Below are 18651 nucleotides of genomic sequence, written 5' to 3' on the forward strand. Positions count from 1 at the left end.
CGTCGGGCTTCGGTCAGAAGCAATGCGTTTCCGATGGAGTTGTGTTGTTTATGTTGTTTACATTCAAAATTTCTACTGTTTTGCAGATTGTTTTGTTCAAATTAACTAGATAGTTAGTTTATAAAGTTGTGTATTTGTTAAAAAAAAAAAAACTATTTGCTTAAAAAAGAAGCTCGAAATCACGTGTTTCCGGTGGAGTTCCACTCGCCTAGCGTCTGCAGCCTTATGTGCACATGTCAACAATTTGTAAGCAAAAATAACTGCATAAAATAAACAAAACGGGGATTCAGACATAACTTATCATTTACAATTACAGAAAGCAGCATAAACTTGAACATCAAAACAATAAATACTGAGCAATATTGGCACTTATTTTTCTTGCATACTTGCTTTCCCCCCATTTCTTCAGACATACAAAAAAAATATTTAATATCTCAAATAAATCATTGGAAGGAGGGCTTACAGTTCTTCCACTTAACCAATAACAAATCTGAAAAACAATATTCCAAATCATCCATAAATCAAATAATATGACAGTTCAAATTGTGGAACATCACTAATTCTCAATATCAACCAATTTCTTATATCAGTTCAAAATCCTTACAAAATTGGGCAAAGAAAAAATGAAGTTTCTTCATCATTTTGGCAGAAAGAACAGTAATTGAAATATTTTCTTTAGAAATTCCGACACAGGATATATATTGTTTATGATTTTAAAATGTGTTTGTTACACTTTAGGCAAAACAAGCCATTTGATGTGTATTTATTTATATGTAACTGAATTTGCTCAATTAAAACCCTGCCAAACTGTCCAACTACCATAGCCATGAACATTTCTGGTTTTAAATACCTTTCCAATTATTATAATTATTATTATTATTATTTTATCACAGATCTTATCAAACAGATTATACACACAAAAAACGGAATCAAGAGGATCAAAGGCAAAGCGATTACACTGCAGATTTTCTTATACAGTACTCTTCTTTTTTTTAAAACAGTTAAATTTATATATCTCTATAAAGTATGTGTAACTTAAAAAAAATGCCATAAATATCCATTACATCAGTTGAATTACAAATATAGTTTTTTTAATATCAATTTTCCATTCATTATAATTACTCTATTCTAGTGTTCCACAAAACTGACTCATGGGAAGAAAAATTGTGGGCAAATATAATATTCCATAAAAAATAGAATTTGCTTATGAAAATTAGACAACGTAACAGAAACTCTGTTCACATCAAAAGCACATTTCAACACACAATCTAAACAACCAATCTTTTCAAACAAAGACCTAGGAATGTGGTACCACATAGAGTTGAGCTGTGACAAACAAGACTAGATCTCGAGCAAATATTTTGCTGAAAAACACAAGTTTGGCTTATCATCATCAGACCCTTATCCAGAAAGTAAGATAAAAGTCCTGGCACCAGTGGAAAAAGAAAAAAACCTTCTTCCCCGTACAGAATGCTCTTTCTCAACAATTCTCCACTTTGGTAAAAATCTTCCTGAAAGCAAAGTCTGCGCTCTATTATTGCAGCGCTCCCCACTTGCAAGATGATACCTCCATGTCTTGGCTCCTGTGCAGACTACGGCCTCTTCCCAGGTGATGGACGACATCTATGATATACCAGCCAGCTTTTCCATCATGCTTGACAGGACAAGGTTTCGTCAGGTTTCTTCTCTTCAGCCTCCTCCCCAGTAAATGGAAGCATACAGTAGAGGGCAGCAGAAGTACGTGTTTGTGTGTGTATATATATATATATATATATATATATATAATATAATATAATATATATATATATAATATAATATATATATATATATATATATATAATATAAATATATATATATATTATATATAATATAATATATATATATATATATATATATATATAATATAATATATATATATATATATATATATATATATATAAATATATATATATATATATATATATAATATATATATATATATATATATATATATATATATATATAATATAAATATATATATATATATATATATATATATATATATATATAAAAAACATATAATATAAATATATAATATAATATAATATAATATATATATATATATAAAACATATAATATAAATATATAATATAAATATATAATATAATATAATATAATACATATGTATATATGGGCTATTCATCTCCACATGCTGTCTTAGCATACTTTATCTTTTTTTTTATTCCGTTCTGATGATTGTCAGACAGAATAACAGCCTTTGAAAGCTGCCATTTTGTAATATGCTGTGACATCTCCATCTCTCGATTATTGGCTTGGTTTTAGCCCGTCGCCTCTGACATGTCATCAGCGGCGACCTACGCCATTCCTATCCTGCTTCTGTCGACAAAACAGCGAATCAAACAGCTCCTTTTTCTTTGCCTGCGCAGATAAGGGAGGATTGGATGGAGGTAAATGTTTGACCTCTATTGCCATTTTGTTTCCCCTCAATTTATATCGAGTGGCTCCCTTGGGGTGACAATATACTCGCTAACAAACCATTTTTTTGTCAGTCTTCTTTGGCGGGGCAATAGCTTCAACAGCTTGGGGGGAAAACACCGTTTATTTGTTTCGTTTTTTTTCTTCTGCATTTGAGATATTAGTATTTCTTTCTTGAGGGAGGGAAGTGGGGGGACAAAGAACAGAGAATGTCCGGTGTAGGATGATGTTTCCAGATGGCATGTAGTCCTGACTGACCTGTTCTGTGAGAAGCAGCTATCTGAAGGAGTAGTAGACGTCATAGAAGAAGTTAAGCTAGCAGAGGGGAAGTTTGTGCTCAAGGGCCACATTTGGTTTTCGGAACTCTCCTCATCTAGACTATACCAACAGAATCCTGTACGGGGTTCCTAACAAGGTCATGACTCTCATTCGCTTTAATTGCCTCCCAATGAATTTTCTAGCTCGACATCAAAATCCTTCAAAGGACTTACTTCAAATCCCTTCAGGTCTGGACTCCGCCACACATCAGCAACATCCTCCGTCACCGTTTAATTGCCTGCTGCCCATCCCAAACACTTTTGCAAGTTTGGTGACGGGACTTTCAGGGCCACAGCCCCCCGCCACCTGCGGGAAAACGACTCAAATATACACACACACACAATCTGTTAGCGCGAACACGCAATTTGGGAGCTTTAGAAATCAGGCGCTAAATTTCATTTTGGGTAGAGATAAAAAATAAAAATAGATGATGTAGAAACGGATCAAAACATTCTATGTTCAAATATAATGAAAACTATTAAAAAGTTTGAAGTTACGACAGGAAAAGTGCTGTGTAATGTACTTTTTCGCGGTTATCATTTTTTTTTAATTTTGGGGCTTTTCAATTAGGGAGATGGAGAGATGTTGAAGGTCCCTGCGTATACCCCCCCCCCCCTCTCTATATCTCTCTCCCTCTCTCCCTCCCTCACTGTGCCCCTCTCTCTTTTATCCTCCCCACCCTTCACTCATTCCATCAGGTTCCCTCACACATGCAGCCGGTGTGAGAGGATGAGACAGACAGACAGAGAACAAGTATGACAGGGAACAGCATCAGCACTCGGATCTCCCACACTGAGAGGGGATAAAAAGTGAGGAAGAGAGAGAGGGAAGTTTTTTTTTTAAGGAGAGGAAGGAATAACAAAGGAGAGCTGGAGGACTTTTTCTTTTCAGCCTTTCTTTTTCCTTCTTGCCCATTATTGCTCTCTTCCCTTACCCCATCTCTCCTTTTCCCCCCCTTTTGCCTTTCACTCCTTTTTCTCACCCTGGTTGTTCTCCCAGCTCCCGCCGTGGGGTCTCAGCTCTCCGTCACCCTCCCCCCTTCCCTTGCTCCCTACCTCCCCCGGGCCTTGCTTGGAGCCTCCAGGCTGCTGCGCCGCCGGAGGATGTCTCGCAGGGAGTCTCCCCCGCCGCCCTCGCCAGAGCAACTGCTTGGCGTGAGGAGGCGGGACGTGGATTGCGACGACCGTCCGGAGCGGTCCGAGCCGCTGTCCGATGCCGAGAGGGAGATCATCCAGGACACTTGGGGACACGTGTACAAGAATTGTGACGACGTGGGGGTGTCGGTGCTCATAAGGTGAGTTCTGTCAACAGGTGTAAGCCTCCGAACGTGTGCTCAATGAAACTTGCCTTATCACATTCCTTGGGAGCACTTTGTTAACTTCAGGATGCTCTAATTTCTAAATCTGAAAAAACAGTAGAAGTGGAGTGAATAATTATTCTCACGCACATGATAATAATTTCAGTTTTTAATTAATCCTCGGTTTGCGACGGGGTTCGCATCCTACGGCGGTGATGTTTTTTTTTGTACATAAATTGCAATAGTGTAATTAATTACTAACTAATCTACGCTTGGTGGAAGTAATGCAAATACTAAGCCATTGTACTTATTTAGAGTTTTCAGGTATTTGTACGAAAATACTTTTTAACGTGACTTTTTGCTTTTACCCACTACATTTGTATTTTAACATAGAACCTTCTATACCTTGCGTTGCCAAAACAGGGTTGTTGGATTTTTCAACCTCTACGTATGACAACGTAAAGCGATAAGCGTGTCTAGCCCATTTTGAAAGAAAATCCAATTACCCACCAACATTTTCAAGATCGTGATATTATTTTTTTACTGTGTGTGTGTTTTTTTTAACAATCTAGAAAGAACACACAGTCGGCTACAAGTTGAAACATATATATATTTTAACAATAAACATATAGTGCACCCCCTTTTTGTTTAAAAAAAAAAATGGTTTGATCCAGCAGAGCGTGATCTGCCTATTGATGATTGATTCCAAGCTACGTCACAATTGCATCACAAGTCAAAATGGCGGCGTACAGCGGAGGACAAGAAGAAGGTGGGAAGTCTAACTTTGCCGATTTCAAACCAGGAAGTGTGCATGGGGAAAAAAGGACCCCAGCATCACCTACCGGAATGGCAAAACACAATTTACACCATTATAAACATATTTAGCTCTTTATTTATTATTGACTGACTGCTGACTATATGACTATTCGAAATAACTTCACGTAACCCAACGTGGTTTGGACCGGCTGCGATTACCAGAACAACAAACAATTTACCACAATCAGCCATCTTTGTTTACATATGACTTGAACACTTTGAGCTTCCCAATTTCCTTGAAAGCAGCATCAACTCGGTGAAAGGAATATCTCCGCTCATTGAAAAGCAATGGACTTTGGATTGTTGTCATTTGATTTGTGAAGATTAATTTTGATTTCATGTGATGACATGTCATTTGACTACTATAAGAAACGGTCTTGTACGTACATAGTCACAGGCAAAAGCGATACTAACACCGAAATATCAGAAAAGCTGACTGTATCTTCCCGTCATATAGTGTGAAAGTGTGAGTGAACCTTGCTTCACCGTGGGGCAAATTTCTTTTTTCTTACCACTCATTCACTAATTATTTGTATCATACAGGTAAGCTGTCTTTCTTCAGTTGTTATAATGACCTCATTTGCTATTTCATGTTAGTCAGTTCACACGTTAGCATAGCTTAGCAGGTAAGGGAGCTCATTTACATGTGGGTTGATTAGAGGCACCTGTGGCTAAAGCTAAACTGTGGCAGAGGTTTTACTTCCTGGAATTGGATTTGACACCTCTGCACAGAACGCAGCAGTGGCACAAGGACCAAGACACGACAGTCGGATGTCTGCTCGGGGTGCTGGAACGTAGCGCTCCACCCTGGTTCTAAATATTGCATCGGTGAAGAGCTGCGCTACTGCAGATTTTCAACTTTTAATGAGTAAATATTTGCGTGCCCCAGAGTGGAAGTGCATCATGAAATTGGACCACAAGGAAACAACTCGATAGCAATGCAGTGTTTATCTCGCTCATCTGAAAGTAGATGTATGCATATTTTCAAACATTTTTATTTTATTATCAATATTTGTACTTAATTTTTTGACTTGAGGAAAGTAATGTGCGTGTGTGGTGGGGAAGCACCCTTTCCTTAAAGAAAGGGTAGAGGGCGGGGGGATTACATTACATTGTACATTATTCAATTTATTTATTCATTGCAAATTACATGCTTGTTTATATCAGCTTTTCTTCACTCGATGAAGAAAGGCTGGATTTTTTGGGTTTGCAGAGCTAAACGGTCAACGTCACACAAAAAAAAAAACCTTCAAAGATTGCTAAAATTGACAGCCAACCGCAACCAAGAAAAGTGATCGAAGTGAGACAAACTGATTTCCAGTTTGGGGTTGACAAAATCCCTGAGGGGGAGAGAAAAGGGCAGGGGGAATATTTATGTGTGTGCGCGTGTGCGTGTGCGTGTGTGCGAGTCTGTCGTCTTATCTGGGGTTGACAGAAATACGTATTGGCACTTCTCCCTTCACTATCTCGTCTTCTCTTTCATTCTTGTCTGTCTTTTCAACATATAATTTAAATTTAATTAAAAGGCAGTTATTCATCTTCTATTCAAAATCTCAATTGGTTGTGAGGAACGCTAAAATCAATTAAGTTAAAGCTGAAAGGCAGATTACATACTGTAGGCCCTTATTGAGGAATTATAAAAAAATCAAGTCAGTGACATCCTGGTTTATAATAAAGTAGTAGTTTCTCAGTCAATGTCATGGTAACTAACTACAGATCACCTCATATTGGTGCAACAGGCAGGAAATCACTCATAAGCTCTTACATCAATGCTAACCGCACAGAGCTGTTTTCAGTGCATGTATAAATTGTTCTCCACACTAAATAATTAGACCATGTTTATTTCATGACGTGACGTTAGAGCGCTAAGATTCCTTGAGATCAGTGATTCTGAAAATGTAGTACTGGTCACCACCACTAGTGGCAGCATGTATGCAACAAAATCATTGCCCAATATTTAACTTGCATTTTCATTTAGTTGAGTAACTTTTTAAACATTTGTTGTATGTGAAATTTTAAATGTAAAACTTTCTGTGCAACAATGTTCAATTGAATCATCATTTAAGCATAGTTTTATCAAATATACATGTGATGGTGGTACTTGAGTATGGTATTGTTTTAGAATGATAATACTAAGTTTAAAACGGTAGACACCCATTGCGTTAGATTCTTTAGCGACTATACAATACAAAAAAGAAAATTACACGACTGTACACAGAAAACTTTACTTCTGCTGTGAAAGTCAACATTCCTAAAAGTTAAAGTAGAAGTAGGACTCCACATTTTCTATGTATTTGATCAACTAGACCTGGTGAATGATTGCAGTCATTTACTTTACTTCAGTTATTATGACCCGTTCGAATCAGGCTAATTCTAAGAGGTACGATCGTATGCACAGCAAGATAAATTATTGTCAGAAGTGAGGTGATCTCAAAACGCAGACACGGATAAAGAGGAAAAATTAAAAGAAAAACAGCACACAATAGAAAAATATAAACAGAAAAAGCTTAGCAAAATGCAAAAACATGGAAGTAATTAACTAAGAACAACAAAAAAATGCTTGCAGAAAAAGTGCTAGGAAACTAATCAACATGGTACTTACAAAAATCGAAAGACAAAGTTGAGGCAAAGTGAGTAATGAGGAACAGGGAGTCTTGACTAACAAACGGAAGACAGTGAGGTGAAGCGAATAGTCTGCAAACAAGCAGCTTCAGCTGCCTTTTAAAGCAGATCAGTAGCAGGTGCGTCGCTGGAGGACCCGTCCACCGTCAATTAGGTTGGACTGAAGAAAACACAACAGTCCTTCCAACCAAGGACTGTATGGTCATAAAAATGTTGACGACGAATTAGGGCTACGTACAAATATATATTTGGGGGGGGGGCATAATATTCAGAGAAAAAACTCACAAATTTATGAGAAAAAAACCTCATGTATTTGCGACATTAGAAAGTGTCAATTTTGCGAGAAAAAAACCTCATACATTTACAAGAAATAAACCCGCAAATTTGTGACTTTAGAAAGTGGCAATTTTGCGAGAAAAAAAAATCATAAATTTCAGAGAAATAAACTCGCAGATTTAACTAACTCAGACATTTCTGATTGTTTAGTTAGTCATCTGATAGGGGCGTGTTGTTGATATAGCTTTCCATGTGTAACGAGTAAAGTTTAGAAATCCGTCTCTATCCTGCTTTTTCATTTTTATAAAGATTGTTCCATTAACCACCAACAAATCTTCACAAAATTTGTGAATTTTTTTCCTCGCAAATTTGCCACTTTATAATGTCACAAATTTGTGAGTTAATTTCTTGTAAATTTGTGAAAAATTTTCCTCGCAAATTTGCCACTTTATAATGTCACAAATTTGCGAGTTTATTTCTTGTAAATTCCTGAAATTTTTCCTCGCAAATTTGCCACTTTATAATGTCACAAATTTGCGAGTTTATTTCTTGTAAATTCGTGAAATTTTTTTCCCGCAAATTTGCCACTTTATAATGTCACAAATTTGCGAGTTTATTTCTTGTAAATTCCTGAAAAATTTTCCTCGCAAATTTGCCACTTTATAATGTCACAAATTTGCGAGTTTATTTCTTGTAAATTCATGAATTTTTTTCCTCGCAAATTTGCCACTTTATAATGTCACAAATTTGCGAGTTTATTTCTTGTAAATTTGTGAGTTTTTTTCTCAGAATATTACACCGTCTCCCAAAAAATTTATACATTGCCCCAATATGTCAACGTAAAAAAAAAATAAAAAGGACATACAGCAAAAAGAAAACAATACTCTTGAACATTTTAGTGGTTCTGAAATTCAATTTAGGGGCACTTAAGTACCCCCCAAATTAGGCTAGAAACGATTATATTGAGAATTGCTCCATTCTCGTTCACCATGTGATGGTCTAAGAGTGTCATTATCCACAGCTGACTGACAGTTCCTGGGTTACTTAACAACCAGAGGCTGACCCGGAGGTCGCAGCCTTGCACGGTTGACATGTTATTATCGAGAAGCTGAGAGATCAGTGCACAGCAGCCACCGTGGGCCACGGAATTTCTTTTTTCCACTTTGATGTCGCTCCATCTGCTCGGAAGCATGGAGCAGCGAAACAGTGGCAGTGGCTTCGGTTCATCTCAACAATGCGTACAAATGCAATTGCACCACTGAATGAATAAGATCTCCTCAGGCAACAGTAGTGCATTCGGCAGACTCAAGTTTTAGTATTGTTAAAAGGGCATTTTGGTTTGCGGTACAGTTGAATTAGAACTGAAATATGATCCTTTTCATCACGCTACGTCATCAGTCATCATCTGTGGGCTATTCATGTTTATAAATATTCCATTTTACATTTGAAATTGTTATTAGGTGGTTTTTCAGATATTCTCTTTGTCAATATGTTCTTAAAGTGAATACCAAGAAGACGTTCACGCACATAATTTATTCCTCTTTCGTCATTTTGAAAACGGTTTCGAGCAAACAATGCAGATCAACACTTCAGAAGCCATTTATTCCCAGTCTTGATTTGCGATGAACTGCTTTGTACTCCTGACTCATTTCGGTCAATATGGTCTTGTTGTTATGTTTCAGTTCATATATAGCTGATCAGTAGTGACGGGAAAATTAAGCTTCATGAAGCACTTGTAATATTTTTTGACTCCTCTAGATGCCACTCTTGGTTGAAAGATGCAGTGGAAATGTAATCAATTTCCTTTGCACTAGTCTTTATATTTAAACCAAGAGCACCATCTAGGGGAGTCAAAAAATATTACAAGTGCTTCATGAAGCTTCATTTTCCCATCACTACTGATCAGGTATCAATAATGATGCAAGTACCTCTTTTCCTTATCTTTACCGAGTTTATTCTAGTTAGGAAACATTAGTCTGAATAAGGTGCATTTGTTCTTCAAATCAAGAAAAAAAAGAAGTCACCTTTCAAAAAGTCTGCAACTGTTAAATAGTTAATGTGCAGAAAAAAACATCCTTGTAGATTCAACAGTAAAGCCCAAGGTTGTTCACCCTGCTCTAAATAATTAGAAAAACCCTCCCACTTTGATTCAAGTATGATTAACAAGTCACGCTAATGGCGCCCATTTGACTTTAATGGATTCATTTGAATGCAGAGGCAGGTGCAAGAATGTGCTCTCTCTCACACAGGGACGAAATGTTCTCCGGGTTGCTTCGGTAAGTCAATACAGAAATGAAAGCTACAGAATAAAACATTCAAGTGTTTGTATATGTTTCAAATATGCATTCATTTAATGAAATCCCATTTTGTTAAAAGTCCGTCAAGCTGTTGACCTACCGGGCAAAGTGAAGAGAACAATAGATTACAAATCCTTAAAAACAAAAAAAATGTTTTGAACCAAAACTTAATGTCTGTCCAAACAGGGTAAAAAAAAAAGAAGCTACTATACATATATTTTCTGTCACTGAGGGGGAAAAAAAGTGTCCATATCGTGACAGCTGGTAGTGCCAAGCTAGAAATGCTATAGGCAAGCGGAAGCCTTTCTTGGCCTGGCATGACAGAATCTGGTGAGCGTATATGCAGTTTATCGGGGCCGCCCAGGGCCAAACTCAAACTGGGAAATAATTGCATCCACAATTTTGGCCAGCGTGAGCAATGACAAGATTTAAATGAGGTCAAAGTACAGTAGTAAGTCAATAGCGTGGACGCTCGTGATTTGTAAGGCTCTTGTAAACATTTTACGTAATTATGTGGCCATTTTGCAACTTTAACGGTGAAAATGAAATGGCTGAATCATTTACGCATCAGCATTTGAGTTTCAATTAGTTGGATACGTTTACATTTATAAAGACTCGTAAGCTCTGCAGTACGCTGAGCGATTGCGCCATTGACGCACTACAAATTCCAGTTTCCGCATTCCACTTAAGGATTATGCCATACTATGCATTTAAACACCATATTATTTGGATTGTAACCTCTCTATAAAGTGCGATTTTAACTTTTGCTGAATTTACATTTTTAATTCAATTAGGTTTAATCGTCGACTGTAGCTTTGTCTAAGTATGTTAATTAGTTATCAGCAGTTTGATCAAACTGTAATGCAACGTTTGGCCATATGTCGCCACGTTAACATACTTTAGTACACAAATCTCTACTTTGGAGCAAATGTATCTCAATGCACATTTGGATTGTGTTTGGAAACAAAATAAATATAAATAAGTGTGCGCTGTAACCCAAAGCAGGCCCATGGCCATTTCAGTGGAAAAGGAAAAATAAGTGAGTCAGCTTGCACACGTATGGAAAGTTAATGATGATAAATGAATGCAGGTCAAACATTTCATCACTGACTCCCAGGATGTCCTCATTAACTGATAGCTTCAGGTAAAATAGAAATAAAAAATCATCACAATCCATAAAATAAAATTGAAATACTAACCACAGAGATTCCACATGAAATTTCACATGAATAAAACCAATGACGTTGCTTTGTTGTTGAATCACCCCCCATCCCCCCACCCCCCCATCCAGGTTCTTTGTGAACTTCCCATCAGCCAAACAGTATTTCAGCCAGTTCCAGGACATGGAGGACCCCGAGGAGATGGAACGAAGCTGCCAGCTTCGCCAACATGCCCGCAGGGTGATGAATGCCATCAATACTGTGGTGCAGAACCTCAATGACCCGGAGAAGGTGTCGTCGGTGTTGGCCCTGGTGGGGAAAGCTCATGCTATCAAACACAAGGTGGAACCAATGTATTTTAAGGTATGAATGACTTCATCTTACAAATTTCTACAACGCGCCTTTGTTTGTCTATTGTTATTATATTGAGAATGCTAATATTGCTGGGAATTAAAATACTTGTCAATATAATGCACACTGCACAAAAAGGTACTAGAAGGTAGTGATGGGAAAATGAAGCTTCATGAAGCACTTGTAACATTTTTTGACTCCTCTAGATGCCACTCTTGTTTGAAAGATGCAGTGGAAATTTAATCAATTTCCTTTGCACTAGCCGTTATATTTAAACCAAGAGCACCATCTAGGGGAGTCAAAAAATATTACAAGTGCTTCATGAAGCTTCATTTTCCCATCACTACTAGAAGGTTCCCGAAAGATTGGAACAAATTCATGTAAATTTCATAAGGAACCATTCAATCCACCTATTAAAATAACTTTGATAATTTTGCAATGGAATGTGCAAATTCTTTATGATGAAGGCAATTAAATTGTAGAATCCACTTGTGTCCATTACTTGTTGATTGCCGTGAAGACGAATCAAACAAACTACCAAGCAAAATGCTCAACGTGTCGTGTTTCATTTCCCCCATATACATATTTGCATAATTGCCAATCAGAAAATCAACCATGCATCCCTCTTCATACGATTGAAGACACTTCCTCTCTTCATGTCTTTTCAATATCATCTTCCTAAATGCAGCTGCACATCAGCGCCATTGAAGTCACTGGCATCCGATTGGCTACGGTGCTTTAATTCCTTAATAATTCAGGGATGAATCATGACATTTATTTTTTTACATCTAAATTCTGCATGTATGAAATCGAATCATATTCAAATGTAACCATAGTATATACATAACTCAATGTTTACATGTGCCAGCGTAACGTTTGATATGAGCAAAAGTATCGGACCATGTGACCGATCGGTATTTCTAAGAGTAGAGAGCTGTCTATGGAAGAAAAGTAAACCATTTTGAAGAAAATCGATCCGAGCTCTTACACAAACATCGAGCACAGCCGATACAACAATTTGGAATGTCCTGAAAAAGAAGTCGCAGGTTTGATGCAGTTATTGCAAGTAAGGGTTATGCCACCAAATATGACAAGTTATTCACTGTTCTAATACTTTTGTTCACTTGAAAAGTTGTTGGGTTCGAACAAAATGTGCTTTTTCTTCTTCATCGAGATGTAAATGATATGAAATAACGTTTGTCTCCTATTCGTCTCTTGAGCTGAAACCGAAATGTCTTCAGTACGCAACAAAAAGAAAGGAATTGACCTTGTCATTGCAACACTTTTGGAGGGGACTGTATTCATACTACATATTTACAAGTGGCCAGCTGTTTGATCTGTTTCATTCATGGTTTTAAAAGAGTGTTAAATGATACTCTAGTTCCAAAATAGAGACTGAAAGATAATGATTTGAAAAGCCCTGCAATTATTTTTAAAATCTATGTGACGATGTGAAAATGGGCCATTGACGAATATAAAAAGCGCAAAATGGCAATACAAGCAAATTACTTTCAGGCTTTCTGATCATAAAATAAGCTATAGCAAGAGCATGCACCTGCATGGGAAATGTGCATTTAGTCTCTCTTTTTTTTTTTTTTTAAATAACCAGTTAGGAGATAGACTGCTTTCAAAGGCTGTTTACTACATCGGAATCATTTCTGCTGCTGATTTGCGTATTACATCATCTATTTCATGTCCCTTGACGCACATATGGCCCACGTCTTTACTTCGGCGTATTGTCCTCTCGAGCGTGTGATTCTCTTTCCCATTGTGATTCCTCTCTACCTTGTACTTTCATGTTTCACCATCGTGGACATTTTCAATTCTCACCTGTCTCGCCCACCTTTCTTCAACAATGAATTGGGCTGATTTCCTGCCTCAGCTCTGCTCCTACCTTACCAAATAATCTTATTTCTTACGACAGCTTCGTTTGATTCTCTTTCCAGCTCCCTGTTGCTCATATTTAGGCCATACTGTATTTTTTATTTACATTTATGAAAGGCTTGTCAGAAAAGTACCAGGACTGGGATCACAAAAGATACATTTAAAAAAAAAAAAGTTAGACTTACATTTCTGGAGTTTATTTCAACTCCCAAAGTGTATTTTTAACATTTACTGAGTTAAATGGTGTCCAGAGTAGGTGTTATTAGGAAAACAAATATGTCTGAAAAGAGTTACGTGTCTACTCCTGCAGTGTTAATTTAACTCTGCTTAGTGAGACTTTGTGCGTTGCATACCAAATTACAGATACTGAGCGGGGTGATGCTGGAGGTGCTGTCTGAAGACTTCCCGGAATTCTTCACGGCTGAAGTGCAGATGGTGTGGACCAAACTCATGGGCGCCGTCTACTGGCATGTGACGGGGGCGTACACAGATGTGGGCTGGCTGCAGGTCTCCAGCTCGGCCGTGTGAATGGTCAGTGGGAAGGAAGAAAATGTGTCGAGGTTTGCAGTGGACTTAAAAAAAAAAAATGAGAATGACATGTTTTCCCTGATTGTTTAAGCTCAAGTTTTGCAAGGGAGGTTTCTCAGACATGGATGACGACGATGATGATGATGATGATGATGATGATGATGATGATGATGATGATGATGATGATGATGATGATGATGATGAGTAACATGTTCATCTACACAATTGCTCTGCTTATTTGAGTGACATTTGGAAGCTGGGGCTGTTCACTAAATTCCCTGGATAACCCCCTGACAATGTAGGCTGGCAACATCTGCAAACGCTAAGGACACTTTAGCTCAACTAAGTTTAGTAATTATCCAGTCAGCTGTCAACTGTTGCCAACCCCACAAGCAATCGTAGTCCAGCAGGGGTGGCCCCTTCCAAATGTCGTGCCCATCTAATTTCCCCTTTGCTCGTATCGCACATGTCAAGCTCTTTTCTCTGAGACCAAATTTCAAGAATCAAGTGTAGGGTAGTTGCCACTATTGGATGTCTCTAAGACCACCTGCAGAAGGTGACACTGTTTGGCATTTTTCTTGTCAAAAAAGCATAAATGGAACTCATTTTGTTTCCTGAAATACTTTATCTGATGATACAAACTATTGATTCCACATGAAAAGTCAAACAATACAAAGTGTATAGCAAAGCCATAATGCCAGCATAATGTTGCGACTCGCTCATTTAAGAGCAAGCAACATAAAATATAATTAACATAGACAATGCTTTCTGCCAAAAATAATTTCTACTGTTAAAAAGCTCAACAAAAGATGACAACCATATCCATAACATCAGAAAAATAGGCTATATGGCTTAAATTTGGCACATTGGTGTAACAAAAATACTCATTTGTGCTCTTTATTCCTACAATGCTTACAAATGGAAATAAACAGTTATGACAAATAATCTACTGAACGCACCTTTTTTTTTTTTTATGTCAAACTGGGTTTTTTTTTATACAAAGGGCCATAAATGCACTAAGGGGGGGGCAAAAAGGGAAAATTCATGTGGGAATCTGCTAAGCGAGATGCATCCTCGAGTCACACATTTTGTATGAATACACCTCATGTTATTTTGAAAGTAATATTAAAGGGATACTTGACTCATTGAGCCGTTTTCAGCAGTAAAAAGTTAATATTTTGTCCAGAATTAATTTGATAACTCCATTATTTTTCATGTACAATTAATACCTTTAAAAGCGATTTTTTTCCACTTGCTGTGGACTGGAGATAACCTGTGCTGAGGAAATAGGTAACAACCAATCACGTCTCACCTGTTTTCTGGGTTTGGTCAGCAAACTGAGGCCCAATGTATCCGCACAAGTTTCTTACCATTTGGGCAGTTCGTCCACATGGCGGCGCCCTTTCGGAGCTTGAAACCGATCACTTGGAACCGGGCTCCAGAGTGGAAAGATTCCCTTACGTTCTAATGTGGACACCATATGCGGGATACTCCTCCCGTTTGATGACGTATGCTCCAATTCTTGCGTAACTGCGCGCAATCCGCCAGTCTGTCAACAATGGCGGATAGCCGTGTCGTAGTCGTTTTACGCAACCTCCTCAGCTAAATATTTGTGCGTGATGTTATTGTACCGGAATCATCTGCCATTGTCACTTCTCCTGTGTTCGTCTCACTGATCTGTATATACTACTGGACAGCCGATAGCCCAATACACACCCGTGCAAGCCGTTGAAGCGACAGGGCGGCCATCTTACTCCTCCCATCTTGCGAGAAGACTACTGTATAAACGATACGTATATGTATATATATTTGAATACAGTAAATGTATAGGATCGAATGCCGAGAAACGTTTCTTGGGAGGAGTAATATGGCGGCCTCACAACTTTTAAAGTCTTGGCCTATCGACTATTCAGTGGTTCTTCTTCCTTGCTGATTCTTCTTCTACACTTTTCCGTTAACTCCCTGTGGCTGGGCTGCAGCGCCACTCCAGACTTGGCATACACATTACAGCCGTTAAACGTCCTCAGCGTCTTCTTTTGGACACACGCATGTCTTGAAACGTTTCTGTGCGTTCAAGATTCTTTTGAGGAACAAAGCCGGCTTTGCTTCCGTGTGAACAGGGCCTGAACCATGTTTGGTCGTTACCTGTTTCTTCAACAGCAAGTGGCAAAATTCGTTTTTAAAGGTATTAATTGTTTATGATAAATAATGACACTCTCAAATTTTTATAGACAAAATATCTTCTTACTGTTGAAAATGGCTCAAAGAGTCAAGTATCCCTTTGAAATATGTATAGACAGGGAATGCTTGGGTCAGTCATATGTTTTAGGACCATGGAACTGCTGACTGTTAATTGTTTTTTACTCTTTCTGTCCTGTATTGCTCAGATTTAAGGGGCTGTGCTCCTCTTGGCTCTATATCGACGCATTATGTGCTCAAAATATCTGATCTCAAGTCTGTCCTTTGTACAAGTGAACCGTGTGCAAGTGTACATGTGCTGTTCTGCCTTCGCAATTCACTTCCACATGAATCTGTTTCCGCACCAAAGAGGGCTTTACATTTGCTTCACTCTCTTTAGACAAACACAGCGACACTGAGAACGTAAGATGGAAAATGTCCGCAGGTGGGCACGATCAGCAGCCACGCATGTCCACGTTGCACGGGCAGTTCTCCCCCTTTGCTAATATTTACAAGCCTGTCACTTAGTTTACCTCATCAGAGAAACTTACCGCATTAAAGGCTCCATTAAGGGCTTTAAAAACTCTTCTGGAGGTCTCGGAAACAGAGCGCGTCTTCTAACAAGATTTTGTAGTAACAGCAAAGAATTGACGTTCCTGTGTCTTGAAGAGTCGTACTAAAAATCACATGCCCCACCCGTCTAACCCCGTGAAATAATGACAATATATCGCAATTTTGCATGCGCCGCCATTTACAGTTGCCATCTGTTTATTAAATTCCCGAGCATGCACTGCAAATCTGTTTAGGATGGACATTTGATCCAATCTTCAGCTCGCATCTGCTCCACTGATGTCCTGTTTCTCCTATTCGACCCTTGTTGCTATCAGCATCTGGCCTTTACCAGGAGGCAATGAGTCGCCGCTCCTCCTCGGCTGCTCATTCATCTACTTAACGTAACATCCCATTGCCTCGGTAACGAGCGTCTTCACTGAGAGCTATAACTCTTTTTAAAAATGGCCGTGTGCTGTCATCCATCATACGCTTTCATTCATTGGCAACACTTGCTGATAAGCGGCCTTTCTAATCACTTAAAACGGATTACATTGAGTTTGTAGGCAAAAAATGAATTAGAAGATGGAAAGAAAGCACTGCAATTTATCTAGTTTAAATTCTGGTCCCGACATGAATGAACATATATCGTGTCAGAGTCAAGAATGATCATTTTAGCCTTTCAGATTCAAATTTCAGCCTAATGTGCTGCCATGTCAATCGAATCTACCCAGGGCCTTCGGAATCAGTAATGCTGGTTAATGTATCTTAAAATATGAGCAAGGTCTTCGATCAATCAGATTAAAAAATTCATCTTCACAAGTTCGGCAGAGTTACAAAACTTTCTTATGGAAGACCCAAGTCGATTTTAAGTTCTATCCACACTCTAAAAACAGTTGGGTCAAAAATGGATCGATCCTCTACTTTGAGTCAAGAAATGGGTCTTTCAGCGTAAAACAACTCATAAATATTGGTCAGATCCTTTACTTGGGTCAAAAAATTGGGCCACTTTGTGTAAAACAACCCAGAAAATTGGGTGAAATTGACCCATAAAGTAGATCGGACTGGGTTACTTTTGACCCCACTGTTTTTAGAGTGTAGAGACCCAACAACTGCTGGTCATAAATGATCCATCATCCTAAAACTAGATTCCTTGGCTCAATAATACCAGTTGTCATCACGCCGCGTTGCTGCTTTAGCCTTTTACGACTTTCAATTCGCATCTTGTTCTCGTCCATTAACACACACAAACACGTAGATACAAGATACATACATCCCATTTTCACATTCTCTCACACACACACTTGTGATTGTGCATACAATTAGCTGACTCGGACATGTCCACGCATGCCAAGTATGCCTCGGCACTTCATCCAATAAAAAGATAACATCTAACACGCTTGCTCTCCCCATAGCTTGTAAGCTCATCACGGCATATATGTGGAAATATCTGTTTTCTTGTGAAAATATTTTGCCAATCAGTTGTTAAAAGTGCAGACTTAATTATATTTTTCTAAGTATATCTCTGACAATGATTTTGACATATTTGAATACTATATTCTCATGTCATTGTATACTAGGTTGTCGGTGGGAGCAAGTGCAGTGGCTTTGTCGTGTTTCAAGCATGTTTGCACATCTTGCCACAAACTCGTACCTCTGTAGACGTGGTGAACATGAAAATGGTCAATAAAATGCACTTGAACAGTTGTCCGTGTCCTGTTTTGGCAAACAGCGTATGGCAATGCACTTCTTCTTGTGATAGATAAAAACATACAGTAACATGCGTAACATAGAGAAATGAATTAGTCATGTTGACATCTCACTATCACAACAACTGACGAGAAACCGAGCAGTGAATAAAACCATGACCCACTTAATGAGACAAGCAGAGAACGGGAGA

General features: G+C 38.2%; 1 protein-coding gene across 1 annotated transcript; it reads left to right on the forward strand.

Annotated features, from left to right (window-relative positions):
• The first annotated feature begins 3501 nt into the window (after positions 1 to 3501).
• On the forward strand, positions 3502 to 18428 carry cygb2 (cytoglobin 2). Its single transcript, XM_086083768.1, has 3 exons — positions 3502 to 4087; positions 11393 to 11624; positions 13860 to 18428. The coding sequence occupies exons 1-3, from the start codon at positions 3897 to 3899 to the stop codon at positions 14022 to 14024; spliced, it is 588 nt and encodes a 195-aa protein (XP_085939894.1). The 5' UTR covers positions 3502 to 3896; the 3' UTR covers positions 14025 to 18428.
• The last annotated feature ends 223 nt before the right edge of the window (positions 18429 to 18651 follow it).

Source organism: Leptonotus elevatus, chromosome 8 (assembly GCF_054856555.1).
Source record: "Leptonotus elevatus isolate MCC_2025b chromosome 8, RoL_Lele_1.0, whole genome shotgun sequence".
NCBI classification, from domain to species: domain Eukaryota; kingdom Metazoa; phylum Chordata; class Actinopteri; order Syngnathiformes; family Syngnathidae; genus Leptonotus; species Leptonotus elevatus.